The 26529-nt window shown below is 46.7% G+C and overlaps 1 protein-coding gene across 1 annotated transcript; it reads right to left on the reverse strand.

Moving 5' to 3' along the window:
- Positions 1–1786: 1786 nt before the first annotated feature.
- DUSP10 (dual specificity phosphatase 10) lies at positions 1787–25572 on the reverse strand. Its single transcript, XM_008630346.2, has 3 exons — positions 24727–25572; positions 7107–7484; positions 1787–4022 (listed from the first exon to the last, which is right to left on the reverse strand). The coding sequence occupies exons 1-3, from the start codon at positions 25526–25528 to the stop codon at positions 3757–3759; spliced, it is 1446 nt and encodes a 481-aa protein (XP_008628568.1). The 5' UTR covers positions 25529–25572; the 3' UTR covers positions 1787–3756.
- Between the last annotated feature and the right edge of the window lie 957 nt (positions 25573–26529).

Consider the following 26529-nt stretch of genomic DNA (forward strand, 5'->3'; position numbering starts at 1 on the left):
CTCACAGGACCTGGGTGATATTCTCAGAAACAAGAACTCCGGGGAGAAATGGAAAATGAATTATGAGGCAATCAATTTTACAGGACTGTGCCTATTTTCACACACCTCACGCAAGAGCACAATGCTGACGCCAAGCAGGGAAAAGCAGGTCCTGATCTCACTGCCACCCATGTGTGAATAAAAGGCTACTGAGTGATTTTCCCATTTTTTTTAACCATGCCTCATCTTGGAGTGGCTGAGGGGGTTTTTACAGCCAGCAGTAAGAGCAGGAGATGGGTGATCAAGCCTCAGTTCTGTCCTTAAAGTCATAAAGAACCTTTCTGGTGTTCCTGTGCCACAGGAATAACACCACCTTTTTAAACCCATCACAATTCTGGCCCCCATCCCTTCAGCCTTGCTCCCTCCCAGAAATGAGGGCAGATCTTTTTTTTTTTTTTTTTTTTTTTTTTTTCTGGCTAGGAGGATGGAGTGCTCAGGCAGGGGCTTTCTACTGCCATGCAGGCACATACTGTGCATCATACTGGGCAGCAGAAAAGGATGCAAAAAGTGCACACAGGCAGGATTCCTCAAACCCTCACTGAATCTCTCCTGCCCCTAGCATAAAGATGCTAAGTGATCATTTACTAGCTTCAGTAAATTCTGCCTTAATAAAACCAGCATTTCCCTCCAACCTGCTCCCTGGTGAAGCAATTCCCAAGCTTTCCCAGCATTGCCTTCAGTGAGACATAACCCTCCAGAGGTCCCCTCCTGGGGGGTGTCTCCAAGGAATGGTGTGCACAAAGGAGGGGTTTGGTCATCTCATCTCCACCATCAACAAACACACAGCAAACTCCACTCACTCACAGCCTTGAACTGCTCTGCCCCATCATTTCCAAGACCATCACACAGGAGAATAAAATCAAGCATTGCTCCTCAGTGACAAGCACAGGCTGACAGGGTTCCTGCAGCAGAAACTCCAGCTCCACATCCATGCACGGAGCAGCAGCAGCCAAATTGCTGAGCCTGACTGAGGCAAACACATCAGATCCTCTGCTGTCAGTAACTCACTCAAGGCTGCAGGAGCGACTCATTGGCTCAAGTAAGAATTAAACACCAGTACTCACATGGCTGCAAACTTCATCCTAATGTACTCAGCCTGTGGCAGCCAAGGCTGAACCAGAGAGGATGCTGAGTTGTGTTGGCGCAGCACAACCTTCCTCCCTCTCAAGATGTTCGACAGGAACAAGAAAAGCAGTAACATGGAAGACCAAATTTGAATCAAGTCCTCCTTCCCTTCACGCTGGGCTCCAGGTATGCAGCTTGCATGCTCCCTTTGGTGAATAACCCATTTCCCCAGCAGAGCATCAGCACTATCACACAGTGTTTCTGGCCACAAACAGGCTGCAAGGACCAACTTTTCAGCCAGCCCTCAGCCCTGCTGCTGCTGCTTTTGGCCCTCTGGCAAGAAGGGTTTTCTAACCTCCTCCCTCTTACCAAACAAGGGGCACCTGCAGCTCAAGGAGAACAGCTGGAAGAGGCTGGGCCCACACACAAGAAAAGCTGGGAGGGAGGGAAGCAGAGCAGCTTTGCTAAGAGAACTCCTTCTTTCCCAAAGCACAAAGGCTCCCAACCAGCAAATGGCACCTTCTCTGTCCAGCCACTCTCTCCTTAGCTCCAGGAGCAGTCACAGTCCAAGAGGTTTTGCTGCCTGGGCAACACTCACTGCCAAGGGTGTTTTCAATAATAATCATAGAAATTTCAATTCAATAATAATCATAGAAAAGAAAATAAATTTTAAAAAATCAACTCCAGTAGAAAAATAATTTAATAAAGGGATAAGTTTCAAGAAAATATCTGTATAGTAACAACATTTTAAGTAAAATGTCCACAAAAATATACATGTCTAATGTGATTATACATTAAGTTTTCCAACAGGTCCTGTTTTACACTTGGTTCAGTCCATGTAGGTTTTCGTCTAGGAAAAGCCTTCACTGCTGTCAGACTTCCTGGGACAGATCGGTTTGCACAACAGAATCATATGAGAAATGTTTTCTAACTCATTTTAGGCTCGTACAAATAAACTTTAGAGGTGGTAACAGTCCAGCACAGATCAGATTATACCATATAATTAAAAAAAAAGGGAATACAAACAAGGAAAGCAAAAGTCAGCTGCCCAAGGGACACTGTCAGGCAGAAACATCAGCCCTACAATACACACCACACAACACTGACACAGCTGGAAAAGGAGGGGCAAGAGGGAAGGGAAAATCCCAGGAGGATGATTCCCAGGAACTGTGGAAGTGCTGAACAAGGGGGCTATAGAAAGACCAGGGAAAAGCACACATGACCAACATATTTCTAAAAACTGGACATTTTTGTAACATAGAAGGTAAGTTAACTACAGGAATATGGAAGGGAATCAGTGGAGACTGTTTATTTCTTATATTTCCAAATGGCTACTGAGCTGTAGAAATAACAGGTCTGTTCCAAAGAGCCCTCACCAATAGTGCTAATTCAATCGAACCAGAGAGAAAAATCTGGTTACAGAGAGATGCAAGAGTACAGCAGAAAGTAAAGAAAACATGTTCCACCAGCAGAGGACAGGAACGCAACACTAAAGGGGAGATGCCAAACAAGAGAGATCAATTTTGTCCATGGCAGAGCTACAATGCCACAAAAAAACAAACCAAAGGGAACAAAACAAAAACCCCAACCCATAGAAAGAAAATGGAAAATGGCTAAAGAAATAAAAGGACACACACTTTCCAAAAGATTTTTTGTTTTATAATCAAATTTCTTCTACATAGACAACTGAAACACACCAATATTTTGTGCGAAAAATATTTTTAAATAAACTTTGCTCGTTCTAGATTTTTGTACATTCTGATATACATATGTAACAAGGTTTACGGCACTGTAACCAGGATCAAAATCATATAAAGGAACGAAATAATTGCTCTCATTTATCCTTTCTGAACCAAGCTGGCTGCTGTTGCACTATTAGACTTTAAAAATTATTATCTTATTATTAGTGGGCAGCCAACTCTTAATTGGTTTGAACACTCAAAACAAACCCCAAATTATTATTGCACAAGAAGCCAGTGAAGGCATATGGCATAGAATGATCGAAGTCCCTTACTGTTAAAACCTTACACCCCAAAATAGAAAAATAGAACTGGAACATGAAACACGCCAAATAAACTTTGTTTTCTTCTTTAGTTTGAGTCAGGAGTGCGAAAAGTGCCTTGCAGACTTTTAAGCTGCTCTGATTTCCTTTGCATCAGTGAGCATTTTGCCAGGTTATCTTTAGCAAAGCCTTTGCAAAACGAAGGCCCTTCTGTTTCAGGGAGGTTTTTTTTCTGCTTTGTTTTGGCTATTTGTGTTTCGTCTTCAACTTAGGTTTCTTCAGTCTATGAACCTGCACAGACTACTTAGCCATAAACTCTACAAGTAGCCGGAGAGGAGGGAAAAATGAAAATTAAAAGAAAAAAAGCCCAACGTTTCTTCTTCTTCTTCTTGTTTTTATTCTAAAAAGTACTCCTTTTGCTCTGAAGCCTCCCTGCTCTGCCAGCGTCTGAGAAGGAAATCACAACAGCATCCCAAACGCAGCAAAGTTCTCGGATCTTTTAAAAACCTTTCCTTACAAAAAAAGGTTTTTATTCACAAAAAGTTTGCCACAAAACTCCCCTTTGAAAGCTAAAAAGAAAACCCCACAACCCACCCATCACTGCCCCAAATCAGGTGAAGAACAGGTTCCGCCCCCTCACAGCTTGGCCGTCACACGACAGTCTCGACACCGATCAGCTTTGGTGTGAGGATTCGCGGGGTGACTCCATTGTTCAGGTCTTCTTCGAACTCCAGTAACTGCCCCATAAAGTTAAGGTTGGGGGAAATGATTGGTCGTTTGCCTTTGACAAATTTATAGGCATCTGTCATGGTCATGCGTGTGTGCTTCATTAAGTACGCGATAACGATGGTGGCAGATCGGGAGACACCGGCCTGGCAGTGGATGAGGAGACCTTTTCCACACTGATGAGCTTCCTCTGCAAACGAGATAGACAGAAGAAAGTAAGACTTTTGCTAGTTTGTAAATTAGAACAAGCTCAGTGCAATTAAGAGTAACTTAATGTGAAAAGTCCCTTGATTTGATTACAAGCACAGCGGCGTCTCTTCCCCTTCCCCTCCAGCCCATCTTCCCCTGAGGTTTCTGAGCTACTGAATGTGAAATCCCCAGTCCAGTCTGACACTGAAAATCCTCACGTCCACTCTCATCTCTTTATTAGAGGAATCATGCATTGAGAGATGCTGCTGCACTGCCAGGGAGCATTTTGTGAGGAGGGCAAGGCCCATGATGAGGAATCTCGGGCTCCGTTTCCACCTCAGTTGCAATGCCACCGCATCATGTCAGCATCTCAACCTCCCTGTCTTCCAAAGCAGGGCACCACTCTTTTAAAAACCAGGTATTTTCAGATTCAATTCAAAACAATACATCTGTTTCAAAACCCTGTTCTCTGAAGCTTTACAAAACTACTCTTGAAATGACCTTCAGTGGAGCTCTCTGCTGTGGTGCCTCTGCAAAAGCAGGAGCTGGATACACACACACACCCTTCTCCACCGAGATCCATCACTTAGAGGGAGGTACCCTGGGCAACATTTAGGGGGGACAGAGTCCTTCTAACCACATGCTAACAGGACATGAGAGAGGAGAGTCACTACCATACCATCCTCATCTGCCACAGCTTGCTTTTAAACCAGGAGACAGAACTTTTAGGAAGTGACACTTCAAATGACTTCTTTTGTTTCAATCCACAGGAGTGTGAATTTAGTTTGCAGGTTTTGGCACAAATCCAACCCTACCACAAGTACAATTCAACCCACCCTACATGTTCAACCTGTACTGTGAAAGCATAAATGAAGCCAACTTCCCTCTAGACATTTTTGCCAGTTAGTATTTCAGAAAGCTGAAACTCTCTAACGCATTTTGACACACATTCCCAGAGCGTTTCTGATGATTTCACTTCCTATGGCTTTAGTCTTAGCTAAACCTAGGATTGGTTGTGGTTTTTTGAAGACATATTTAAAGAAACACAGGCCAACAATCTGCTGTTTAAACATTTCCAAATCTTCTCAAATGCAATTTAAAGTTTACCCTGAGGAAGGGAAAGCTTTGACTGGTTACCTCCCCAGCTGGTTAAATTTGATATGGAGAAAAACTCTCAATGGAGAAATATTTGTTTATTAAAAACAAAGACAGACCCTCAAGCTGTAATTATTAAGGAAAGTAAAATGGGTTTTGAAACTCTTTCTAAACCTTTCCAGAGCAGAGCTGCTTTCTCTGCTCGTGGTAAGGTCACAAGCCAAACACTATCTTTCAGTGGTTTTGAGAACTCTAATCCTGCAGTTCACGAGGATGAGGGGAACAGAGATCTCTCTCTTCTACCTCAGAAGGACCTCTGTGGAGCTTCCCAGTCTCTTTACCTAAGCTTAGCCTATTGCACCTCCCCATCTTGTTGAACTCAAAGTCTAAGGTTTTAATGGATTTCTTGACGCAGCTTTTTTCCCAGAGGATCAAAGCAAGGTTCCCTCTGCCCTGCCCTTCACCTAAACAAGGATGTTCACCTTCCCAGGCACACAGCAAAGGGCAGCTTGGGGAGCTGACAGCACTACTGGTAGAGCTGGGGCTGGGTTAGCAACACACGGGAAAATTTCAGTTTAAGTAGAGATCCTTTGATCCTTCACACTGTAGAAGACAAGCCCAAGGGCTCCCAGTGGTAAAACTCAAGGTTTAATCCTGCCCTCCAGCTGAACTGCAGCATTAGCAGTGATTTCTCTACTCACTCCACCAAAGCAGTGTGGCTACAGAGCACAGGCATCAGCACACCACGACCCCCTGCCAGACACAGCCAGGCGAGGCTGAGGAGCCGTCTGCTCCAGAGCTGCCAGCCCTGCCCGGCACGCAGCAGGGGCAGATGGGCTCCTAACAACATGCTGAGCCTGGCCCTCCTGCCCTGGCACCCAGACCCACAGCTGGGGCCAAGTCCTTGCCGAGCCCGAGTGCACCTGAGTGCAGAGCCAGCACAAAGGAGGGCAGGGAGGAACATGGCTCTGCACCCACTCCAGTACGGGGTCAGTCAAGGACCTGCACTGCGGTGCAGCACACAAGCACACTTCTTCCTTTGTCTAGCACTCCTCCACTGAGCCTGAAGTACTGGTAACAGGACTAGCTCAGCCTCAACACAAGAAAAGAGAATATTATGTCAGCAATCCCCCCAGCCTATTTCCGAAAACATCTCAGGACACATACTTGTGCTGGGGAAGCACCTTTACTATGCCACAAAAGCAGTGTACACAAAGACAAGGGTTTTTATCAACAAAGGGGCAAGGGAAGGTCCTCAAAAGCTTTCAGTACCACATGCTGAAGTCCTCTCTGACCAGCCCAGCTTAAGGTGGCCATTTGGCTTTAGCCTAGCTAAGTGTGGCCCTAAACTTGGCTGAGGGCAGTGCTGTGTTGATCGTAATGAGGTCCAGAACAACGCTGCTGGGTCACTTCTTCAGCAATCTCCACAACAAGCCGCATGTCTGTGGTGAACTCTCTCACACAGCCTAAAGGGTTTAGAGGCTTATTAATGCAAGTTTTCATCACTATCCACTCAACCACACGTACACTCCAAAGCTATAAATCTAATGGTGAAACAAGCCAAGTGTGAAAGTTTGGCAGTTTTCTCATTAAATTAGCAAAGACTGAGACACCATTAAGAATAGTCACTATGAGAAACTGGCTGGAAGCCACTGTGTGGAAACTAGGAATGCAAAGGAATCAAAAAGAGGGGATGGCGAAAGTCTCAGTTTTGTGGGGTTTCCTGAATTTAGAAACCTGGAGGTAGGCGTTACTATCACTGGATAAAAACTGTAACCTTGGGCTACTTAACTGGGTTTGCCAGAGATGAGAAAGGACAGAAATATGAGGTGCTCAGCATTTCTGACAACCCAAACAAAAGGAAACATGGCCTTAACCAGCCTTCGGAGTTGTTGGCAAATCATAAAGTCCACTCTAAATGGTTATAACTGGTAAAAATAATAACAATAAAAAAAACCAAACTGGAGCATTTCCAGGCAAGGGTAATTACCAATGAACTCAAAAGCCTCTTCAAAATACTGCCTGAGATTCTGCTTGTTGCTGTCAGTGGCCGGGAGCCGCTTGTAGTTGAACATGCCTTTCTCGTAATGGTACAGGGGCAGGTGGGTGGTCACGTTGATGACATAGCCGATGTTCATCCTCTGCATTTTCTCCAAGTCCTGAGCATCGTGCTCGTTTCCGAGGAAGAGGAAGGGCAGGATGGGGGTGAGCTCAGCGTTCTCGATGTCTGGCGTGGTGGGGATGGACTGAGGTAGCACGGGGGGCACAGCGGAGGCGCCACCCCCTCCTCCCCCCTCAGGGCACTCCTGCAGCTGGAGGGAGTTGTCGCAGAGGTTTTCGTGGTTCTGCTTGAAACCGCTGAGTCCTCCTGGAAGAGAGACCAAGCAGATGGTTTGGTTAGATACCCCGAGGTTTCTTCAGAGCACACAGTGGGGCCACAAGGGCTGGAGCTGGCTCTACTGTTCCCACCACCACTGTAGCAGTGTCACTGGGCTGTCAACAGCAAGGGTGGCATGAATCAGCAGCAGGCATTGTCCTCCCTGTGTGTGGCGGACGGTGCCAAGGAATGGGCTCACAGACAAACAGCCTCTGTGCAACATCAGCCTGCTTGGCTGCCTCACCTACCATCCTGTGCCACAAGGAAGGTGTTTTTCCAAGAAGGAAAACATCACTAAAGGCAGGGGCCAAGGGGCTATCAGCACACTAAAGCAGAGCAGCGAGCCAGCTGGGACAGTCTTAGCTTTACCTGCCCTTTAGCAGCCCAGCTTGAGCATTCCCCACCCAGCAGCCTGAGGAGGATAGGAGCAGCTCACCCCGGCATCGCTCCAGGGAACAGCTCGTACCCGTTTGTGCTCCCAAACAAAAGAAAACCACTCCTTGTAACCTCACAGTGACTGAGGTGCTTGCCTAACATGTGGCAAACAGCTCTCCTTTTGCTGCCCCGGCCACCTGAAAATATCTGGCAAGAGTTATTTTTAGGACATTAATATGGACGGGGAAATGGATCTGAGGGGGGAGGGAAAAGTCACTTTTTCAGCTCGTGCCTTGCCTGCTCTATTGCCAGCTTTTTCAAGCACCATTTCCCTTCCCCCTCAATTTTTTTTTTTGAGGAGGGTGGCTTCGCAGAGCCGGAGCAAGCAAAGTGGACCTTCTTTCTACACCTCATTCTGCACTGACATCAGCGGCAGGCTCCCCACCTGCCCCGTTTCCATGGCGATCACACAGAGCACACAATGACATCAGCTGGCATGACATCAGCTCTTTGAGTGCAAACAATACACGAACTACTACTTTGTGCGAAGCCTTTGGTAGGAGGCGGTGGCGTTCCTGGGAGCCGCTGATGTAATGCTAACAGGTGGCTCCTCCGAAAGAGAAAGGCAGAAAGAGGAGAAATGCAGGGATGCATTCTCCCCCACCTCATGCACGTTGCTGTTGTACCAGGATACTTGAAGTCATGCTCGGCATCAAGACGAGCCAAGTGCTCAGGCTCAATTGCACTTTGTTAACTGCAAGCCAAAAAAAACCCAGGAGAGGGGAGAGCTACTCTGAAGTTACTAGAAAGTGCCACACTAGCCAAAATAAATGCGGAGTGTCGCCATCCCAATAATGTTATTTAAAGAGAAAAATAAAAAAATAAATGAGAGGCTGTTTGTCTTTTCCATGCTCTTTCACAGTGATCTAGTGACAGTTTTAAAGTGAAGCAGAACATGCTGCCACTCAGGCCCTGGATCAGACACAGCAAGGGTTTCAGTGCCTCCTGCTGAGTGCTGCAATTCAAATGTCCAATTCGAGTGTCCATGACGTGCCTGCCCATGGGGTGGGACCCACCCAGGGCCATTTCGGTGTCCTGTGCTATATTCCATGAGCATGAGGCACCCAGACTAGGTTACAATCATCTGAGCCCCTCTAATGCAAGTGCCCTTTTCCACATCCAAACTCGTGTCCTTCACACACTGCTAGTAACGTAATTTCCCAGAAATCCTTGAAATGCCTACAAAGTGCAGAATATTTCCCCTGCCTCAAAAGTGTGCGTGTCTTCAGCTATTTCTGCTGTTTACGGGACACAGAGCAAACAGTTTTGCCTTAAAGATCTCTATTGTCAAAGTTGTTACAACAGGGAATCAGGATAGAAAGAAGAGCAAGGGCAAAAATCTGAGCTCAGCTGCACCACCGGGCCTCAACGGGTCTGAAAAGTTTTCTCAGTCCACCCAAGAAAACAAACAAGATGAAGGTCCCCAAGCTGAAGATGTTTGAGGTCTCATCTAAACCAACAACCCCAGCCTATAGCCTAGGCTAAAGGCTAAACCCTAAACCATATTCCCATCTTTCTGAATGGGCAAGCAACCCATTCAGCTTGAATATTGCTGTTTAAACAATAACCAGAGCATGCTGGGATTCCCAAGAAAACCCCTGAAAAAGTTGTTTTAGTGACCCCAGAGCCAACACTCATTGTCCACCTGTGCTGCAGACTTCTGGGAACAAGCAGCCCCAGGTGGAGGTAGGATCCCATTGGTTCATCACTCAGGTGGGGACACACTGATGGTGTGGCAGAAACCATCCTGCTTCACCAGCTGCTTTGTAAGACACAGCAGAGCATCAGGGCACAGGATGGGAAGAAACCCCAAACACACCATGTTGATGATGCCCAAACAAGTGGAGTAGCCAAACATATAATACCTTCAGCCACAATTTTTTTACAGACATTTGCCAGTGTCACCATTCCTAATGTCAGTTCACATCCCCCATTCTCCTTGTTCACCTCCACATGTGGGAGGAGAGTTAAAAAATCAGTTCAAGCAATATTTAAAGCAACTCTCAGAGCAAATGCTCCTGGAAGAACATGTTACTGGTGAGAGGATTACTAACCTGAACTGGCTCAGAGATGTCAGCAAGGGAGGACTGGACAAGAACACTGGTACCCAGAAAGGATGCAGCAAGATGCAGTCATGGAGGGAAAGCTGAGCCCTAAGCCAACAGCAGGAGCTTAGCTTGGATCTGTACTGTCATATGAGTCATGCAGGTCCCAAAACAGGACCCAGACACCTCCTGAGTGCTGTTCCATTCTCACCACACACGATCCTTGCACAACCTGATTTATGAGGCTCTAGGGTAATTTAAGTGGAGCTCATGCAAGCATAATGCTTAGGCTTTTCTAACGTTTGAGACTATCTCCCAAAACAGGTCCAAGCAAAGTTAATAATGATCAGTCAGAAAGAGAGGGATGGACTCTCCTACTGAAGGTAAATACAACGTACAAGGTAATCAAATGTATTTGTATTCCCTTGTCAAGCAGCTGCTATTTCAGCATTTAAAGTCTTCATGCAGGAAGGGTAGAAGAGGTGGGAGAGAAGAGGCTGTACCCAGAGGGGAGGCCAACACAAAGCTCCTGCAGGCCTGGTCTAAGAGTTGATTCATTAAACTCAGTAAGGTGCAAGACCTATCACTGCTACTGACCACAACTCCAGATCACAAAGAAGCTTGAGGCATGGATGCAGAGATTCCACTCAGGGTTGTAATAAAAGCTGTTTTGTGGCTGACCCTGCCCAAACCTTTCCAAACCTGAGGAATGAAGGAGCATTACAGAGGGCAGTAACAGCACCCGTGACCAAGAGGCACAACTTAGCAGAAGCCTCTCACTAGCACAGAAGCTGCATTTTAAAAGCAGATTTTCAGATGCCATTTGCAATATGGGAAAAGCCTTCATCAGACAGAGGCAACCCAAGTAGAGAGGCAATATCATCGATCCACCAAGAAAGCCCATGGGAACGCATGGCTGTGCTGTTAAAACCACAGCCATGGAGCCTGGACTCAGGAGTGTGGCCACCTTCAGTGACAAACCAAAATGCCAGCAGGCAGATGAACCACTTGCGTCCACTTCAACAGAATGTCCTCCCTGCACCATCTCTCCTGGCTTTAAACACTCCACAGAGCTGCAATAACCAAAGCTTGGGGAAAGTGTGGGGAAGTACACCCAGCCAGTGCCATGCAGCCTGTGCATGGGCACAGAGAACATCCCAAGTGCTTTTACTCTGTTCCAGAATGGCTGCTGGGCAGGCGTTCAGAGGGCTGAACCTACCCAAACCAAAACAGAGATGGACATACAAAGACCCTCAGCACTCTGAGGAACCCGAGGTATTTCTTCCATGAGGAAATCAATCCATGAAGCAGAACCTTTGCTGGCAGATGGCCTTGCCTGGTATTTAGCAGAATACAACAGAACACCAAGGGCTCTTGCTCACTACTGATGCAAGACCCAGGTTGCAGAACCATTTTTGCAGTTGTAACTGCATGACATTTTCCAACATCCTGCCCTGCCAGAACAGTTAGTGAGTGACACCAGACTTTGGAGTGTCTGAGACCTCAAAACTTTTGGGAAGTTTCAAGTCAGCACCGTACGTGCTCCAGCTATTCCCTCTCATTCATTCAAGTTCTCTGCAGCCATCTGCCCATAAACATCTCACTTAATGCTCCTCAGACTCCCCCACCAGGCAGCTCCCGGGCAGCAGCTGCACACAGGTTTCCCAGCTCCAAAGCCACCCAGGAGCCCTGGGCTCACATCAGGACTGCAAGACCAGGTGAGCAGCTGGACAGCAGCCAAAGCAGCTCCGAACAAATAAAAAAAGACAAGCAGCATGGTGCTGGCATAAAAGTCATGCTTAACACAGTGTCTGTCATTTGCCAACAGAGGAGGGAAAATATGATGCAAAACAGATTCAAAAAGGAATGAGGCAGCCAGCTTTTTATGAAGAACTGTGACCTTGCAATAGCATCATCCTCAAAGAAATCAAGAAGAACAAACCTTACCCCGCACAAATTTATGAAAGTGGGTTGGCTGGTTGGGGATTTGTTTGCTTATTTTGTTTGGGGGAGGTTGGTTGTTTGTTCCATTGCAGCTTTTTAGTTTGGGGTTTCTGTTGTTTGTTCAAGAATGTTGCAAATTTAAAAGTACAAGGAGTACAGTAACACCTGCCCTCCTCTGTCTCTCCTTTGGCATCTCCTTCAGCCACCACTGCTGCTCTCTGGCTCTGTGACTATATGCAAACTAGGATGTAGGTTTACAATATGCTTTGGCATATTTGCAATGTGTTTCCTATCTGGAAACAGGCTCTTACCCCACAGTTAAGGGAGAAAATGACCTTGTTCCTTCTCCAGTGGGAGAGCTTAGAGAGAGGCAGGTACAGTGAAATATCCCCACCACAAAGCAACACCTTTGCATTACCTCATCGGTGTGGATATACTTTGTTCTGAGCGTGGCAGGTACTGGGTGTTCCCGCTCCCACTGCAAACAGGAACATACTTTTATACATGACAGACTGCAGATGTGGGAGCCACATTTAGACAGAGCACGTGGTCTCAGGGAGACAACCAGACCTTTTATACAGCTTTCAAAGCTGTCCAGGCAGATTTCTGGATCTGCTCATCCTCGATTACAATACCACACAGCCATCTCAGGAAAAAAAAAAAAAAGAAAGAAAAAAAATGAAAAGCAACACATACAAGCACAACAAGAGCAGAAATCCCAGGACACTGGGAGCTATCAGCAGAAGAGATGTTTGATCTGTAACTTCCCCTCCTCTCGTGTTGCTGGGCTCCTGTGGGGTGCGCAGCAGAGAATTTGGCGATACCACAGTTCTGGCCACCAGAAGCGTTACTCCCTCAGGAATGAAGCCAAGCTTTAAAACACCCAGTCAGCATGTGCCCTGTCAGTACCACCACAGCAAACCCTGAGGCTGTGTTTGAGTGAGTTTAGGGCTGAAATGTCACCGAGAGCATTTGGGGCACAGGACGGAGACCCTCAAACAATTGGTGCGTATCTGTTTAAGACAACGCTTTGAATTTGTGCAAGTACAGCCTGTTCCCTTAAACCTGTGACCTCATTTATTTACATTACTGCAGAAAAGCACTGCCAGAAGCAACAGCTGATGACAGTCTCATGTATTTTTCCACTAAGACAACAATTAAACTGCTCCTGTGTTATTAATGAACAGATGACTTTGTGTCAAGTTGATTCAAAAGCACAGGATGCCTCAAGGTTAAGCAAACGTGACTCCAGCATGTAAAAATAGAAGCTAGGTATTGTCCAGATGCACACCCAGTGCTCTCCCCCTTCCTGAGCCTCCTGGGGAGAAGGGCCCAGGTCCCATGGCCACCCCCTACCACGCTGCCACCAGTGTCTGGAGGTCCTGCTGCAGGGTGGCACAGTGGTGCTGAGCCACCAGCACTGCAATGCCACTGTTTGGGCTGCTCCTGTACCATGGGCCTTCTACCAAGGAAGATGCTGCTGTACAGGTTGAAGCAAAATTCTGCCATTATAGGCCAAATCCACTCCCAGGGTATGGACAACCACCTAGACCATCCCTTCATACCACCAACATGGCTACAGCTGCAGGTGTAGGTCTGCTGAGCTCCAAGGGCACTGTCAGGGAGGGCATGGAGGCACTGGGGTTGCACCCATAGGGCACAGGAGCCAAGGCCACCTTGCAGTAGAAGATGCAGCCACCACACTTGCTCACAAATGCTGCTGGCAAGACTTTAGCCACGGCAAAGATGGTTCCTGGTACGTCCTGGGGATTATGCTCTGTTCATCCTGAAGCACTGAAAGAAGGGATGCTCAGATCTCCTGACAAGACACACACTCTCCTTGTCCAAGCAGGGCTCTGCTTCCCACACTTCTGCTAGACCAATGGAGCTAATCCAAGCAGATCATTGTAGGAGTGTTCCTACTCTCCAAGCAGATGTCCTTCTCCTCACCACAGCTACACCAGAGCAGTGCTCAAGGCTGCCCTCACTGCTGCAGAAACCTTGACATGGCTGGAAATACTGTGTTTGCCCACACAGCAGGAAGGGCAACTCCCTTCTATCCAGGGGGGTGGGGACCTGTTGGACCACACTCAGCCAGGTGACATTAGTGAACTTCTCACCTGTCTGTGGGATGTTCCAAGGAAACCCCGCCATGGGGCTTTGCCTTTCACTCACACAGCATTCAGCACCAGCCGTGCTGCAGAAGATTAAGCTTTGAACAAACATAAAAAAGTAAAAGTAAACAGCACACACAAAGAACAGCTTCCACCTCGATACACTCAATCTAATCTAGTCTCTCCCTTGAACTGAGCTGCCAACGGCACTTCAAAATAAAGGCAAAACTTTGCATTCCGAAGAACTTGCAAGGTCAGGTTTTTTCCATGTGGGAACTATCCCGAGAGGTCAGTTTGTACACGAATTCTGGCTTAAAGGAGTCACAAGCACATCCTTGACACAATGGCTTTGAGGTCCCTTTAGAAGTCAAGAGCATGACGCCGGATGAAGAGGAAAGGTTTCCCCTCAGCATCGAGGGACGTGCGCACACGTTTGCTTGTTATTTCTAATTTTATCTCACTATGGTTCACACCCCTTGCCGCAGCACATCCTCTCCCCACTGGCTTTTGAGTTCCTCAGCCTCATCTACTTTTATATTTTTCCTCTGACACCAGGCACAGCAAAGCTGGCTGTCCTAGGGACACATCCCAGGGAGGCAGGAGAGAGGTCATCCAAAGCCTCTTCCCATGCCAGGCTGTGCCAGAGCTGCTGGCTCTGCCCAGCTCCACTCTCAGCTCCTCCCATCCCACCACCACCCATTCTCAACCACACCATCACTCCCAGGAGCCTCTCACACCTCAACACATGACTTGCTTTTTTCCAGCTCTCACCCCTTCACTTTTCCTCTTCTCATGACTACTAGATCATCCAAATTCATTCCAATTAGAAAGAAACCATTTTTTTTCTTGACCTGTCACTAAAAAAACCTTTCTTGGATTTCAGTTTAATTTTTTTTTTCCTTTATACCTTTTTGTCTTAAATTTAGGGTTTTTTTCTCAGACCCTGGACACCCATGCAAACCCACACATCACATCCATATCATCCCTTTACCTGCCAGCTTTTCCAAGAGATGCTACTAACCTTTGGACTACTCATCAGCATTCAAGACAGTGGTTCCAGCTTGTAACCGGAAATCTGCCCTATGCTATGAGAGTGCTGAGTCTGATTACTTCAAAATAAAAACTCAAGTATTCACAGGAAAATAAGCCAGCATCCTTCAAAGCACTGCGTTATCCTTGGGGAGCGGTCAGGAAGGTGAAAGAGGAAGGAGAAGGCCTGCTCTGAATTTCGGTACAAGGACTAAATAACACAAGAATGTAAATAGGAACAAGGCAAGAAACCCCACAACCCAAACACATCATGGTGACGACTCTGCAGCCACCGAGGGGGATTGGACTTACCCTCCCTGGAGAGCAAGCGTTTATAGCAGAAACTCAAAATTAGTCACATTACAACTTCTCATGGCACAAGTATGTGTTCCCGTGGGGACGCAGGCTAACATGAAGTCCAATTAAATAATCACTGGAAATGTCAGCGTAAACCCTGAAGGAATACATACTTCTACTGTGAAATGCTCCCACTGGAAATCATATTAACAAAAAGGTCATCAAGAAATGCTAAAGCTATGTACAACGGAGGCAGGGGAAGTGAGGGGGGAGGGAACAGAAACTATTTTAATGCAATAAAATACCACAAATGGTTTTATATTGACAAAGAGCTATGGGTCTGTTTTCCCAGACAGAGGTAGAGCTAAGCAGATTTGCCCAGAACACCAAGTTTCATTTGTTTTTTAAACTATTACCAGTTCCCTCCCTGGCCATCACCATATGCATCTCAAGCAAGTGGCCTGGAAAGAGCCAGCACATGAGCAGGATGCAGGGAGCTGTGGCTCAGCATGTCTGAGGAGGGAGAAGGATCCCAGCACTGTCTCAGACATCCGTAATCCTGGATGCGTAGGAGTGGACCTTTCTGTTTAATCTGCGTGTTTTAGAGAACACTGACATTTTCATGCTTCAGCCATCCATTTATTCTCTTTCCCCTTTTAAGGGCAACCTCTCCAGGACAGCTTCTTTCTAACAACAGAGCAGGCTGCTTTGTTTCTCCTGAGGATAACACAGACTCTTTTCCAGTCCAAACCGCTGTTCCTCTACATCAGGAACACCAGCACCATGCACATTAATATGAAAGGAAAACAGGGTGCTGATATACCACACCACCATTTGGAAGTACCATCTATTCCTGATGAATTTAAACACTTTTTAGACTGAAAAATGTCTACCCTCCTAGCTAGAAATAATACTATCTGGCTCTGATTTTACATTTTCCAGCACGGTATTCCAAAGCACATGAAAGAAAAATGGAGAAAATAAAGGGTGTTGTCTTGACATAGCCCAGTGCCACACAGTCCATAATAAAAGCAGCAAACTACTGGAACTAGCATAGTGCATGCCAGTCCCCACTTTGACACAAGCTTCAGGGCAAGATCTGATGGCACATAAATCCCAGTCCTAATGGTCAAGGAACCAAGGCTAGCCCCCAAAAACCCCATGGGGAAAGAGAAAGTTGACCCAGATTGCATCCATATTTTCCAGAGTCAAGGCAAGAAGGAAGCGGGGAGAGGGGGAGAAGAAAAAGCCACACTTACAGAATCCAGAGCTAAACAGCAATGAAACAAGGAATACCTCCAGCCAGATGAAAATCAACCCTTGTGTCCAATTAAAATAACTCCTTGTCTCCACAGGTGAGTTAACACTAATCTTGCCCAGGAAACATAAGAACTGTGTTATCCCTCAACAGAGATGTTGCTCTGCCTTGCTGGACTAACACCTATGAATTTAAGATTAATTTCATTTTAAACAATCAGAGTGGTTTTGTACCTAAAATATGCCAGCAAATTCTAAGCAGCAGCAGAAGTCTTATTCTTAGCTCTCATCAACTGGGCAGACAGATTCCCATTACCTTAACAGAGACCAAGAAAAATTAAGAGCCCATCACCAACCCAGTGCTGGTCAACTGCTCCAACAGCAGCTTTTGCTTTAAAACATTAGTGTTCAACTGCTTACATAAGGCTTAATATCACACTTTGGCATAATGAACAAATTCGACTGATATGACAGAAGCTTGCAAGTTATCCTCTATTTTCCAAGTCTCTTCAAGCCATTGTAAAAAAAAAAAAATATATGATAATTCATGTGTGGACAAGGAGTAACATTTGTTCTTCTTTTTATTACCTTTAATTAGAAGCAGCTCTTCTCTGTTGCAGTGAATCAAGTGGGAATTAATCCAGGCATGCTGTAGACTTTTTAAAGCTAAGGCATAGTAAAAGAGTTAGAGCCAATGTGTTCACATCTCTATTATTATTCTCGTAATTTATTTTTTCCAACTTACTCCTTCAAAGCCCTGATCTTGGAAGCAGGGTGTTGCATACACATGAAGCACCACTTAACCCTGGCAGGAGCAGTGGCTCCCAAGCCCTCCCACCCAGTAGGAGCATTCCTGTCCCTCCAGCAGCAGGTGATGACAGATTTACAGTTCCCTCCCGACCCCACTATCCCCAGACCCTCCAGTGGGGACAGCCCAGCGCAGGAGCTCCCACTGAAGGAGCTGTTCGTGTAGTTGAGCTAGACAAGGGTGGCACTGCCCCAGGCAGCAGCAATCAGCAGCTCATTCTTTCAGGTCAGAGGGGCTAGGTGGCACCTAGACCAACAAGGTCCCAGTTGCTCCCTGCAGACTCACCAGTTTGGGTCTCTCTGCACACACTCTCCTGGCTCAGGCTCACTGAAACCATGTTCCAGGAGATCAGAAGCTTGTGCCCCTTCTGGATCTCATTCTTTTTACTGGGAAAAGAGCTGTCCTTCAAAAAGAAGGCAATCCCCTCACCCAAGCAAAGAAACACACAAAGGTGAACCTCGACTTTTTTAAAGCACAAGAAACACCTGGAGGCAAATCAGAGTCTACAATTTAGTAAAAATGCACTGTCAAGGAATGAGGGTGTTCCTGAGTCCATCTCCCACTTTCTGCAGCAGGCACCTGGGTTGCCCCAGGGCACCACTGTGACTGTGGATGAGCCTGGGTCAACTACACAACACCAGTGGCAACAAGAGAGATAAACTCAATGTTACAAACGGTGCAAAGGACAGCAAAAAAAAGCTCAATCAGATGAAAATAGCTTCTCTAAAGCCTCATGGAAAGTCTGTCATGCAGGCTTAGTCAGAGCTCCCCTGGCCATGAGACCGCCCTGCTATCTAGGCCCAGTTATCCCTCTAGTCCAGTTACTCTCTTTTTGCACCACATGGTGGACTGACTTGCTTCTCCCATCTCTCCCCCTTTACTTCCAACCTCAAAATGCTGCTGTACAGTTCCAGAACTAGGTCAGAGACCACCTCCTGCTAGGACACAAGCACCTGAGGAATCAACATCTTTCAAAGCAGCAAAAACAACCAAAAACAACCTTCAGAGTACTCCCAGATGTGAGGCTGCCTCCACCACAGATATTAATTGAAGCAGAGAGTTTCCAGTACTAAAAAGTCACAAGGTGTCAAAACAAAACAACAAAAGCTCCAAGCTTCACTAGTGAACCACAGAGCATTGACCAACACACTGTGCAGAGAGCACGAGCACCCCTGGACTTTCCAGCTGCAGAAACAGGTCCCCTGAATCCCTCCGTGCCTCCTGCCCACTGCAGTCCCCATTCTGCCTCCTCACAGGGCATCCTGACGGGCACAGCCAGGACTGGTGGCCAAACCCAAGGGTACTGGTGAACATTTCAGCTTTCTCACCACTCTCAACATTCAATGGATCAAGAGCAGGCGAAAGGCCTGCCAGAGGGAGTTGAAGCAAACGCAGTGCCCAACACAGCACCTTGATCCCATCCTCTCTCAACGTGACTCTTCGCCAGCTTTAACTTTTAGGTGAGGCAGGGAAAGGTGACATCCATGATATATACACTGCTCTTCTTTAAGCCCCAGCTTACCAAACACCTTTGTGATAACCGCAAATTAACTTTTACAGTACAGAGGTGTTTAAAAAACTGCTAAAGACGGATTCAGGTGAGAACTTAGAATCAAAGCTTCAGAAAAACAAGAACTCACAATAATTCAGGTCAGCCTTGCGATTTCTGTAGCCAGCACTCTCCCAGACCCACCAGGGACTTCCCAACAAGGCCAAAGCACCACACATAATCTTATCTCACACACAGAGGAACAATGCATTAGGTTATCTTCAGATTACCACAATCTATTTCTTTAAACAGCATGACTTCTATAGCCCTGCAAGCTGATGCTGAATATTTGAGAGGCATTTCCCTCCTGGCTGCCGAAATTGCAAAACAGGGAAACGTTGAGATGTGTGCATGCTGCTCATGTTTATGGCATTTCTTCACTTTTGAGTTGCTTAGTTGCTTGCATAAATAATGGGGCTTTTCACAGAGTACAGAGTTACAGCCTAAAGATAAGGGATGAGTCCCCACTTCAAACGCATCATAAAGCCAAGGCAATCTCACTAAAAACTTCTGTGCTCATGAGTGTAGTAAAAACTTTGGAAGGCAAACCACCCATGCATAGGTCTAAAATAAAAGTTTTAAAAATAGTCCATCTCTATTAGTTAAGATGTAGACACCACTCAAACCTCAAACACAGCTACCCTTCCACCCTGAGCCTCTCCAAAAGGTGGAAAGGTGCTCACCTCAAGAATAAAAATCTAGAAGACAGACCAGCACACTGTCCTAGAAAGATTTCACTAGCAAAATTTCTCACCTCTGGCAGGGCAAGGGTAAGGGCAGCACATGAGGCATTCAGCTAATTATAACCCAACATCTACCTACCAGGAAAATCACAGGGAATGTTACCCCAGTTTACAGAATACCCAGATTTTTCTTTACAAGCCTCAGAGAGGTTTACTTAATGTAAGTTTGCCTCTTAACTCCAAGGGTATGAGAAACTGGGGAGCCAAAAATAGGGGGGGAAAAAAAAAAATCTCCTTCCTGTTCCTCCCTTTCCGAGGCAGTGTCATTGCTCTCTTCCCCGCAAGGACAGTTAAAATGTGGTAGGCACCATTCAAGCCAGGACAGCAAACTCTCAGATGCCATAATCTGGGAGAAAATGCCACATTTACCACTACTGTTGAACAGGCAAAGTCTGGAGGTACCTCTCCTCTGCAGAAGTATGCCCTCAAAACATGGTAAAGACCATGGTCTCCAGCCACACCATTGTCCCAATTCATCTACGTGCAAAAGCTACAGACACATACAACCAATTTTCAAGTGTGACGGCCAAGAAGATTATTTATTTATTCCAGTAGAAAGATACTTTAAGCACCAGCAATCAGAGTCTGAACACTGATGGTGAAATCTCAGCCCTGACAGAGCCAGCAGAAACTTCTCCCCCAGTGACTGATGGGGCCAGCTCTCCTCTGCAGCACAGAGGGAACACATTTTATTTTTAAATGTTAAGTAACACATGTGAAACGTCCAGGGTTTTTAAAACTACACACTTCCCTATTACAGCCATGACCTAATACTTATTCAGTGGAGATCTCTGGTGGAAGTAAGTGCCAGGCACATGTTTTGTTGGTCAGCTGGACTTGTTGACCATTAAATCAAGTTTTACTTTCAAATACACTTGTGCACTGTAATCCAATTAGGGTTTAAAGCAACACCGACACTGTTAAATTACATAATTAATGACAGTAATAATTAATGTATTTGTACGGATTATGACCAGGTCAGGTATTTCAAAGGCAGCTGATCACAGTATTTATATGAATATAGGAGCACATAAAGCAAGTAATTATTCCTTTTGTAAGCATCTCAGTCCCTCTGTAGTTGTTTCAACTTTGCTGATATGTGACTCTAGTGTGGTAAGAGATCTGAAACTATTCTTAGACCATGGCAGAAAGCATGAAGTGGTTTGTTGGCAGATCTTACACTCCCCACTATAACGAGAGCAAATCACTTCGTTTATTTCCCTGTTAGATGAGCAAAGAGAACACTGAAAGCCAGTGCATAAATAAGCTCCTCAGACTGTGAACAAGAACAGAGAAGGAACCAGTTTTTGTGGAGGAGCCAGCCAGTTCCTCCCCATCTCCTCTGCCGAAATCCAGCCATGAGTTTACACCACATAGTGGGAATTAAAAAAAAACCCAAAAAAACAAAAAAGCCAAATCATATTTTGCACCTCTGCTTTTGAATTCCATTGCTTCCTTGAAGTCAAACACAGAAGCCTTTACAAACTAAACACAAGAACTGAGCAGGTTCACAAGGCTCCTGCTGCTGGCTCTTGAAGGAAGTGGAAGAATGGCAGGATGGAGACAGTACCACTAGACCCTGGTCAGGGAGACAAAGGCAACTCCTCTTGTGTTAAAAGCTGTCAAGATGTGCTGGCACAGATACTTCAATTTTTCATTTTTGTTTCCTTTGTACATTTAATTTAACTTGTGAAAAAAATGCTGAACTCCAAGCCTAAATGTTTCAGTCAGGGTAAAAGAACAGTTTTCATCTGAATGCAAATGAATTTCCCACTTTCCATTTTTAGGTCCCAGTAGCAAACTCAAACACACAAGCTCCCAAGACTCCAGGACACTTTGCTACGAGCAGAGGTGCTCAGGGAAGGCAGAGATGCCTCACTGTTGGGTTTGCAGGAGGGAAAGGGGTACAACCTCACCAAGGAGGGCCAGGGCTGCTGACCCAGCCCAGGGTCACAGCACCACTCTCTCTCCCTCCCCAAATTTAGCTTTGACATTGGCCTCAAGCAGAAGGGACACTGGGCTCATATCACTGTTTTTTCCCCTCTCCCTTCAAATGCTAAGAAAAAAAAAAATACATTTTAAAAAAAAGCATCCACAAAAAGAGAAAAAAATCATCCTCTAGGTTTCAGCAAACATGGAATACCATGGTCTAGGGGTGTTGGGGGAAACATGACTTCTTTCTATTCTGTTTATAAACAGACTGAGCAGCAGCTTCAGCCCTGACAGCTCAGGCTGCTACAGCCCATGTAGCAGGACTGTGAAATACAGGATTCTTATGGGTTTATTTTTTGTAAAAATAGAGGATTTATGCCTGTCTCAAGTGTTGCTGTGCCTTGTGGCAAAAAAAATAAACAAATCTTTCCTTTCAAGAGCTTAAATCAAAATTATGCATATGTTATGTTTATGACCAAAAAACATTAAAGGAAGCAGCAAGAAGGATGGATAGAAATGGATAGAAAGGGTGGAACAGAGGTCTTAAAATCCTCCACACCACAGCATACACGAAAACCTCTCTTGTCACAGTGCTAGCTTATACACTGGCCTGCTACATTAAAAATAAACCAGACCACCTCTTTTTAACCCGCGCCTAATAAGGTGCACCATACATACATTTATCTATAGATCACAGCCCTGTCTTGGAAAACAGCACCGGCTTTCTGTGCTGCTTAAAAAGCCGGGGGCACCTCGAACCCGCACGCATGCGGGGCCAGGCGCTGTCAGCCAGAGCTGTAACTCAAGCCCCGGCTTCGGCGATGGGACTGAGCCCCCGACGTGACAGCGGGGCCACGACAGCGGCAGCGGGGCCGCGGGCGGGCAGGCAGCACCAAACATGGAGAAGGTGGCACCGGATCAGGGGGACGGGAACTTGGACAGCCAGGCTAGCAACCAGTGTTTGCAAACACAACACCGGGGATCAGATGGGCCGGCAATAAATTAGGGCCGGGCAGCGGAGAGCAAGAGAAATCACTCAAAGGAACGAACGCAGGCAAAGAGGGCTCCCCGGCCACCCCCAGTTTCGTTCTAGTGCCTGCACCCAGCGATGGGGATGCGCCTGAAGCACGATGGAAAAAACGCTATCTGTCAAGTGAAACTAAATAACGAGTGCTTCCAGCGCCACTCCCCCAGCTCGGAAACTTAGCCACAGCCTTCCTAAATGCTGCTTTATCCCATGCTCAACTCCATCTGACCCCAGCTGGAGCCCCACTTCAAAGAACGGGAGGAGACTTACGGTGATGGGGGGAGCTCCTCACTACAGGCTCCCCGAGGTGAGGTCTGCTCCAGCCCAGCTCATCACTATATCCAAAAAGCAAAGGATTCAGGCTGTCTTCTGGCACACTTCCAGATCTGTTGACAGGCCACTTTGGGGAGGGGATTTCCGCTAAGCAGGGCTTTGAGGTAACATTTCTCAGTGTCTGAAAACCAAAAATGGCCCAAGGACTCCCACAAGCACTTGGTTAAACTCAGTGCAGCACACAGAGCTGGAAGGTGGGAGAAGGGGCTGCCACAACCTGCCCACGGGGCCCAAGAGCTCAGCGCTGCCCAATTACTGCTCTGCAGCTTCATCTCAGCCACAGTCTTACTCCAGGTACTGAAAAAGTACCAGTGTGAGGTTCAGAGAAGATGCAGCGTTTTCAGACAAACACAGAGAACACCTTCAGCACACCACTTCTCTAAGGATAGGAAGGCTTGCAGACTACAACCACATATCCAGCTGCAGAGGCTGTACAGAAGGATTACCACCAGAAATGCAGGACTCCAGTGGCAACCTCACTCTGCCCAAGTGCCTCATCTCCCTCGTCCACAGATGAAGGGCATCACCATGACTCCAGAGACTCAATAAAAGCATAATGGGATCCTGTAGCAAGTATCAAAACAAGCCCAGCATGACCATACTCTTGCCAGGAGCAAGGAGACAGTTCAGCAATTTTAAGCTTCCACAGGAGACACACACCGAAGTATCTCACAGGATCTTTAGGTCCTACAAAGCTATGGAAGTCAGCTGAGGAAAAGGGATAAAAGTACCAGCCCACTCCATTCTCCTGCCACACTGTGCAGGTTGGACGTAGCCAGCTGCACAGAAAAATTAAGTGAATTAAACACATAGAGTATGAGCTAAGCAGCAAATCCTTCCATAGCTTCCCAGTGCCACAGCCAGTCTCTGCCAACCATGCCTCCGAATGGCATAAACACCCAGGGGAAAGGAAATTTAATCTAGAGGGCAGCATTGTTATAAATAGGATCTCGAGAATAAAGTGAAGAAAGGGAAGTGTCCTTGGATGATGCCTTAATTGGTGGGGCTCATCTCTACCAAAGCACTAAGGGATAAACCAAATTCCATATTAAAACAGGAGCCTTTGCAGGAAAGCCATATACATACATAAGCACACATACACATAAACACAACACTTTCAGATCACTTTTTAAACAAATAATCTCCCTCTGTCCATTATTCTGACCCCATATTACCAGAACAAGGCTTGCTCCTCAAGTTTTGCTGACTGGTCCATGACACAATGCCTCAGACCAAGTGACCTCCCTCATCTTTCCTCCCCCCTCCTTCTACTCTCCTACTGTTCATCTCCAGCACCTATGAGTCCAGTTTTACATGGACTAAAATAAGGCTGCTAAGTAAAGGTCAGTCTGACAAGCTAAAAGAGAAGTATCCCCTCCTGGACCTCTGCTCCTTGGGCTATAAATACTCAGAATAAGCACTGGGGGAAATTCTTTGTCTGCACAGACGGGCACCAGGAAGCATGTTTCCTCCTCCTTCCACTTCCCACCCCTCCTGCTACTCAAGGACAACATTCAGAGGAAAGCAAGCATCTCCCTGCTACCAGCCCCATGATTTGTCCATGGAAGGCATTTGCTTTGCCATTGGTGACCTGAGGCACACAGGCCTCCATAGAGATAAACAGATGTTTTCAAGGTCCAACCATCAGTGAAGCTGACAGCAGAGAGCACACACTGCAAAGCAAACCAACATACTATGTGTGGGACATGAGGAGGATTACCTTTTAGGACTAGGGGCTCCTTGCCTTCTCGCTTGAGTGACTCCAGCACTATGTGGAGTGGCTGGGAAGGCATTACTCTGCTTGGCTCATTGGTATTCTCATCATAAACTATGATTTCTTTGGAAAAGATTCTCTTGAAGGAGTCCTTGCCTTCCCGGCAGGAGATCAAGTCCAAGACCGTGATCTTGCCCTGCTGGAGCCTTCTCCGGCTGATCTTGTCAGAACAGTTAATGTGGACAGCCCCTTGAATGTGGCTCTTATTATACTCCATGAAAGGCCTGCAGTCAATGATGACAGGCCCTTGGTTCTGTTGGTGGCTCTTGCTGCATTTGGTCATCTTCTTGGCCAGATCATTGGGGTAGATGATTTTGATGCTGGCGAGTTGCTTGGCGCTGCCCGAGACAGGGCTCCCCACTCCGCCCAGCGGGCTCAGGCTGCCGGCGTTCTCATTGCTGTTGACCATTTGGTTGGCGGGGCAGGCGGGGGAGGCTCCGGCGTGGGTGCTGCTGGTGCTCGCTTGAGTTTGGGCCTGAGTGTCCTTGTCGTACGTTGCCACAGTGCAGCAACTGGCACTGCTGCATCCACAACTCAGGGAGCGTGCAGAGCCGTTGGATGAGGGCATATACGTGAGATTAGCAGTCTTTAGGGACACGACAGCTGCGCCAAGCAGACTGGAGTGGCTCTCACCAGCAGAAGCGGCAGATTCAAGGAAGCTAGAGTCTAAACACAGGTTGAGATCCTGAGGTCTCACTGGCCTCGAAAGTGCCACTACTACCCTGTCGTCTAAAGGAGATGGAGGCATGAGGAGGCTGAGCACTAGCAAGTTAAGAAGAACTCAAGATCACCCTGAAAAAGAAAAAGCAGAAGGGAAAGAAGGAAAAAGGTGATGAAAACAGATCATGGAATCACATAAACCTACAGATCCAACAACTTATTTTGCCAACACCCATTATCCCCAACCTAACAACCCCTTCTGACAGTCACCAGCTCACAGTAGTTGCTAAAAAGCCTTTCCAATCCTGCAGAGAATACCTGAGCTATCTGCGTGTGCGCCCATGGCACACAGAATCCACACAAGCAGCCTGGACTGTGCAGTGGCACCCAGGAGGAGGCATTTAGCTACATGCAGATGGTGCTGAGCTATTCCGAAACCCCAGGCTGCAAGGCTCACCACTGACAATGACAGAGGCACGTTCCCTCACCCGTTGCTCACCGAAAAGGAAGCAACTACTGGGCTGACTTTACTACAGGGAGGAACGCGTAAGAGCTGAATAGCTGAATGTGTCAGGGGTGATATGCAACTTTTCCAGCATGCTGGAATAAAATTAGCCTGTGAATAAATTTTCTGAGACAGTTACAAACTTAAACACGTAAGGCTAAACAAAAAATACCCAGAAGAAAACGGAAAAAATAGGTACCAGATATTCTTATAAGTGTGCACCTTACACTTCCCTCCCCCTGTTAGAGGTGAATCCAGCCCCAGTTAAGCCCCTAGCTCCAGGCTGGGGAAGGCTGTTGTTCTCCAGCAGTCCGTGAGACAAGTTCCCCGCTCCCCACCACATTTCACAGCTTCTACAAAGAGTGGTCCCCTCCCCCCCTAGCCAAGGTCACTGCCTGCCCAACCTTTGCCTTTCCATTTGCTGAGACGCAGCACGCAGAATTAGAACCCCCTATTTCTAATCGGCAGACGAGGAAGACGACAAAAGCAAAACAACCAAAGCCAGCCCTGACAATGCGTCCCCTTCACCAGCTACTTTGGGAGCAGCCGCAGCTCTCTCTGAAAGACCCATCCCTGCACCAACT

Source organism: Corvus brachyrhynchos, unplaced genomic scaffold (genome assembly GCF_000691975.1).
Source record: "Corvus brachyrhynchos isolate BGI_N302 unplaced genomic scaffold, ASM69197v1 scaffold101, whole genome shotgun sequence".
Taxonomy (NCBI): domain Eukaryota; kingdom Metazoa; phylum Chordata; class Aves; order Passeriformes; family Corvidae; genus Corvus; species Corvus brachyrhynchos.

Bases quoted from the DNA above. Each gene is read 5' to 3' on its own strand.
- DUSP10 (XM_008630346.2), bottom strand. From the start codon at position 25,528: ATGCCTCCATCTCCTTTAGACGACAGGGTAGTAGTGGCACTTTCGAGG. The intron at 7,485-24,726 runs GTAATCCTCCTC...TCTCTCTTCCAG, and splicing joins GGAGCCCCTAGTCCTAAAAG to GAGGACTCAGCGGTTTCAAG. The intron at 4,023-7,106 runs GTAATTACCCTT...TCTCGTTTGCAG, and splicing joins AGAGGCTTTTGAGTTCATTG to AGGAAGCTCATCAGTGTGGA.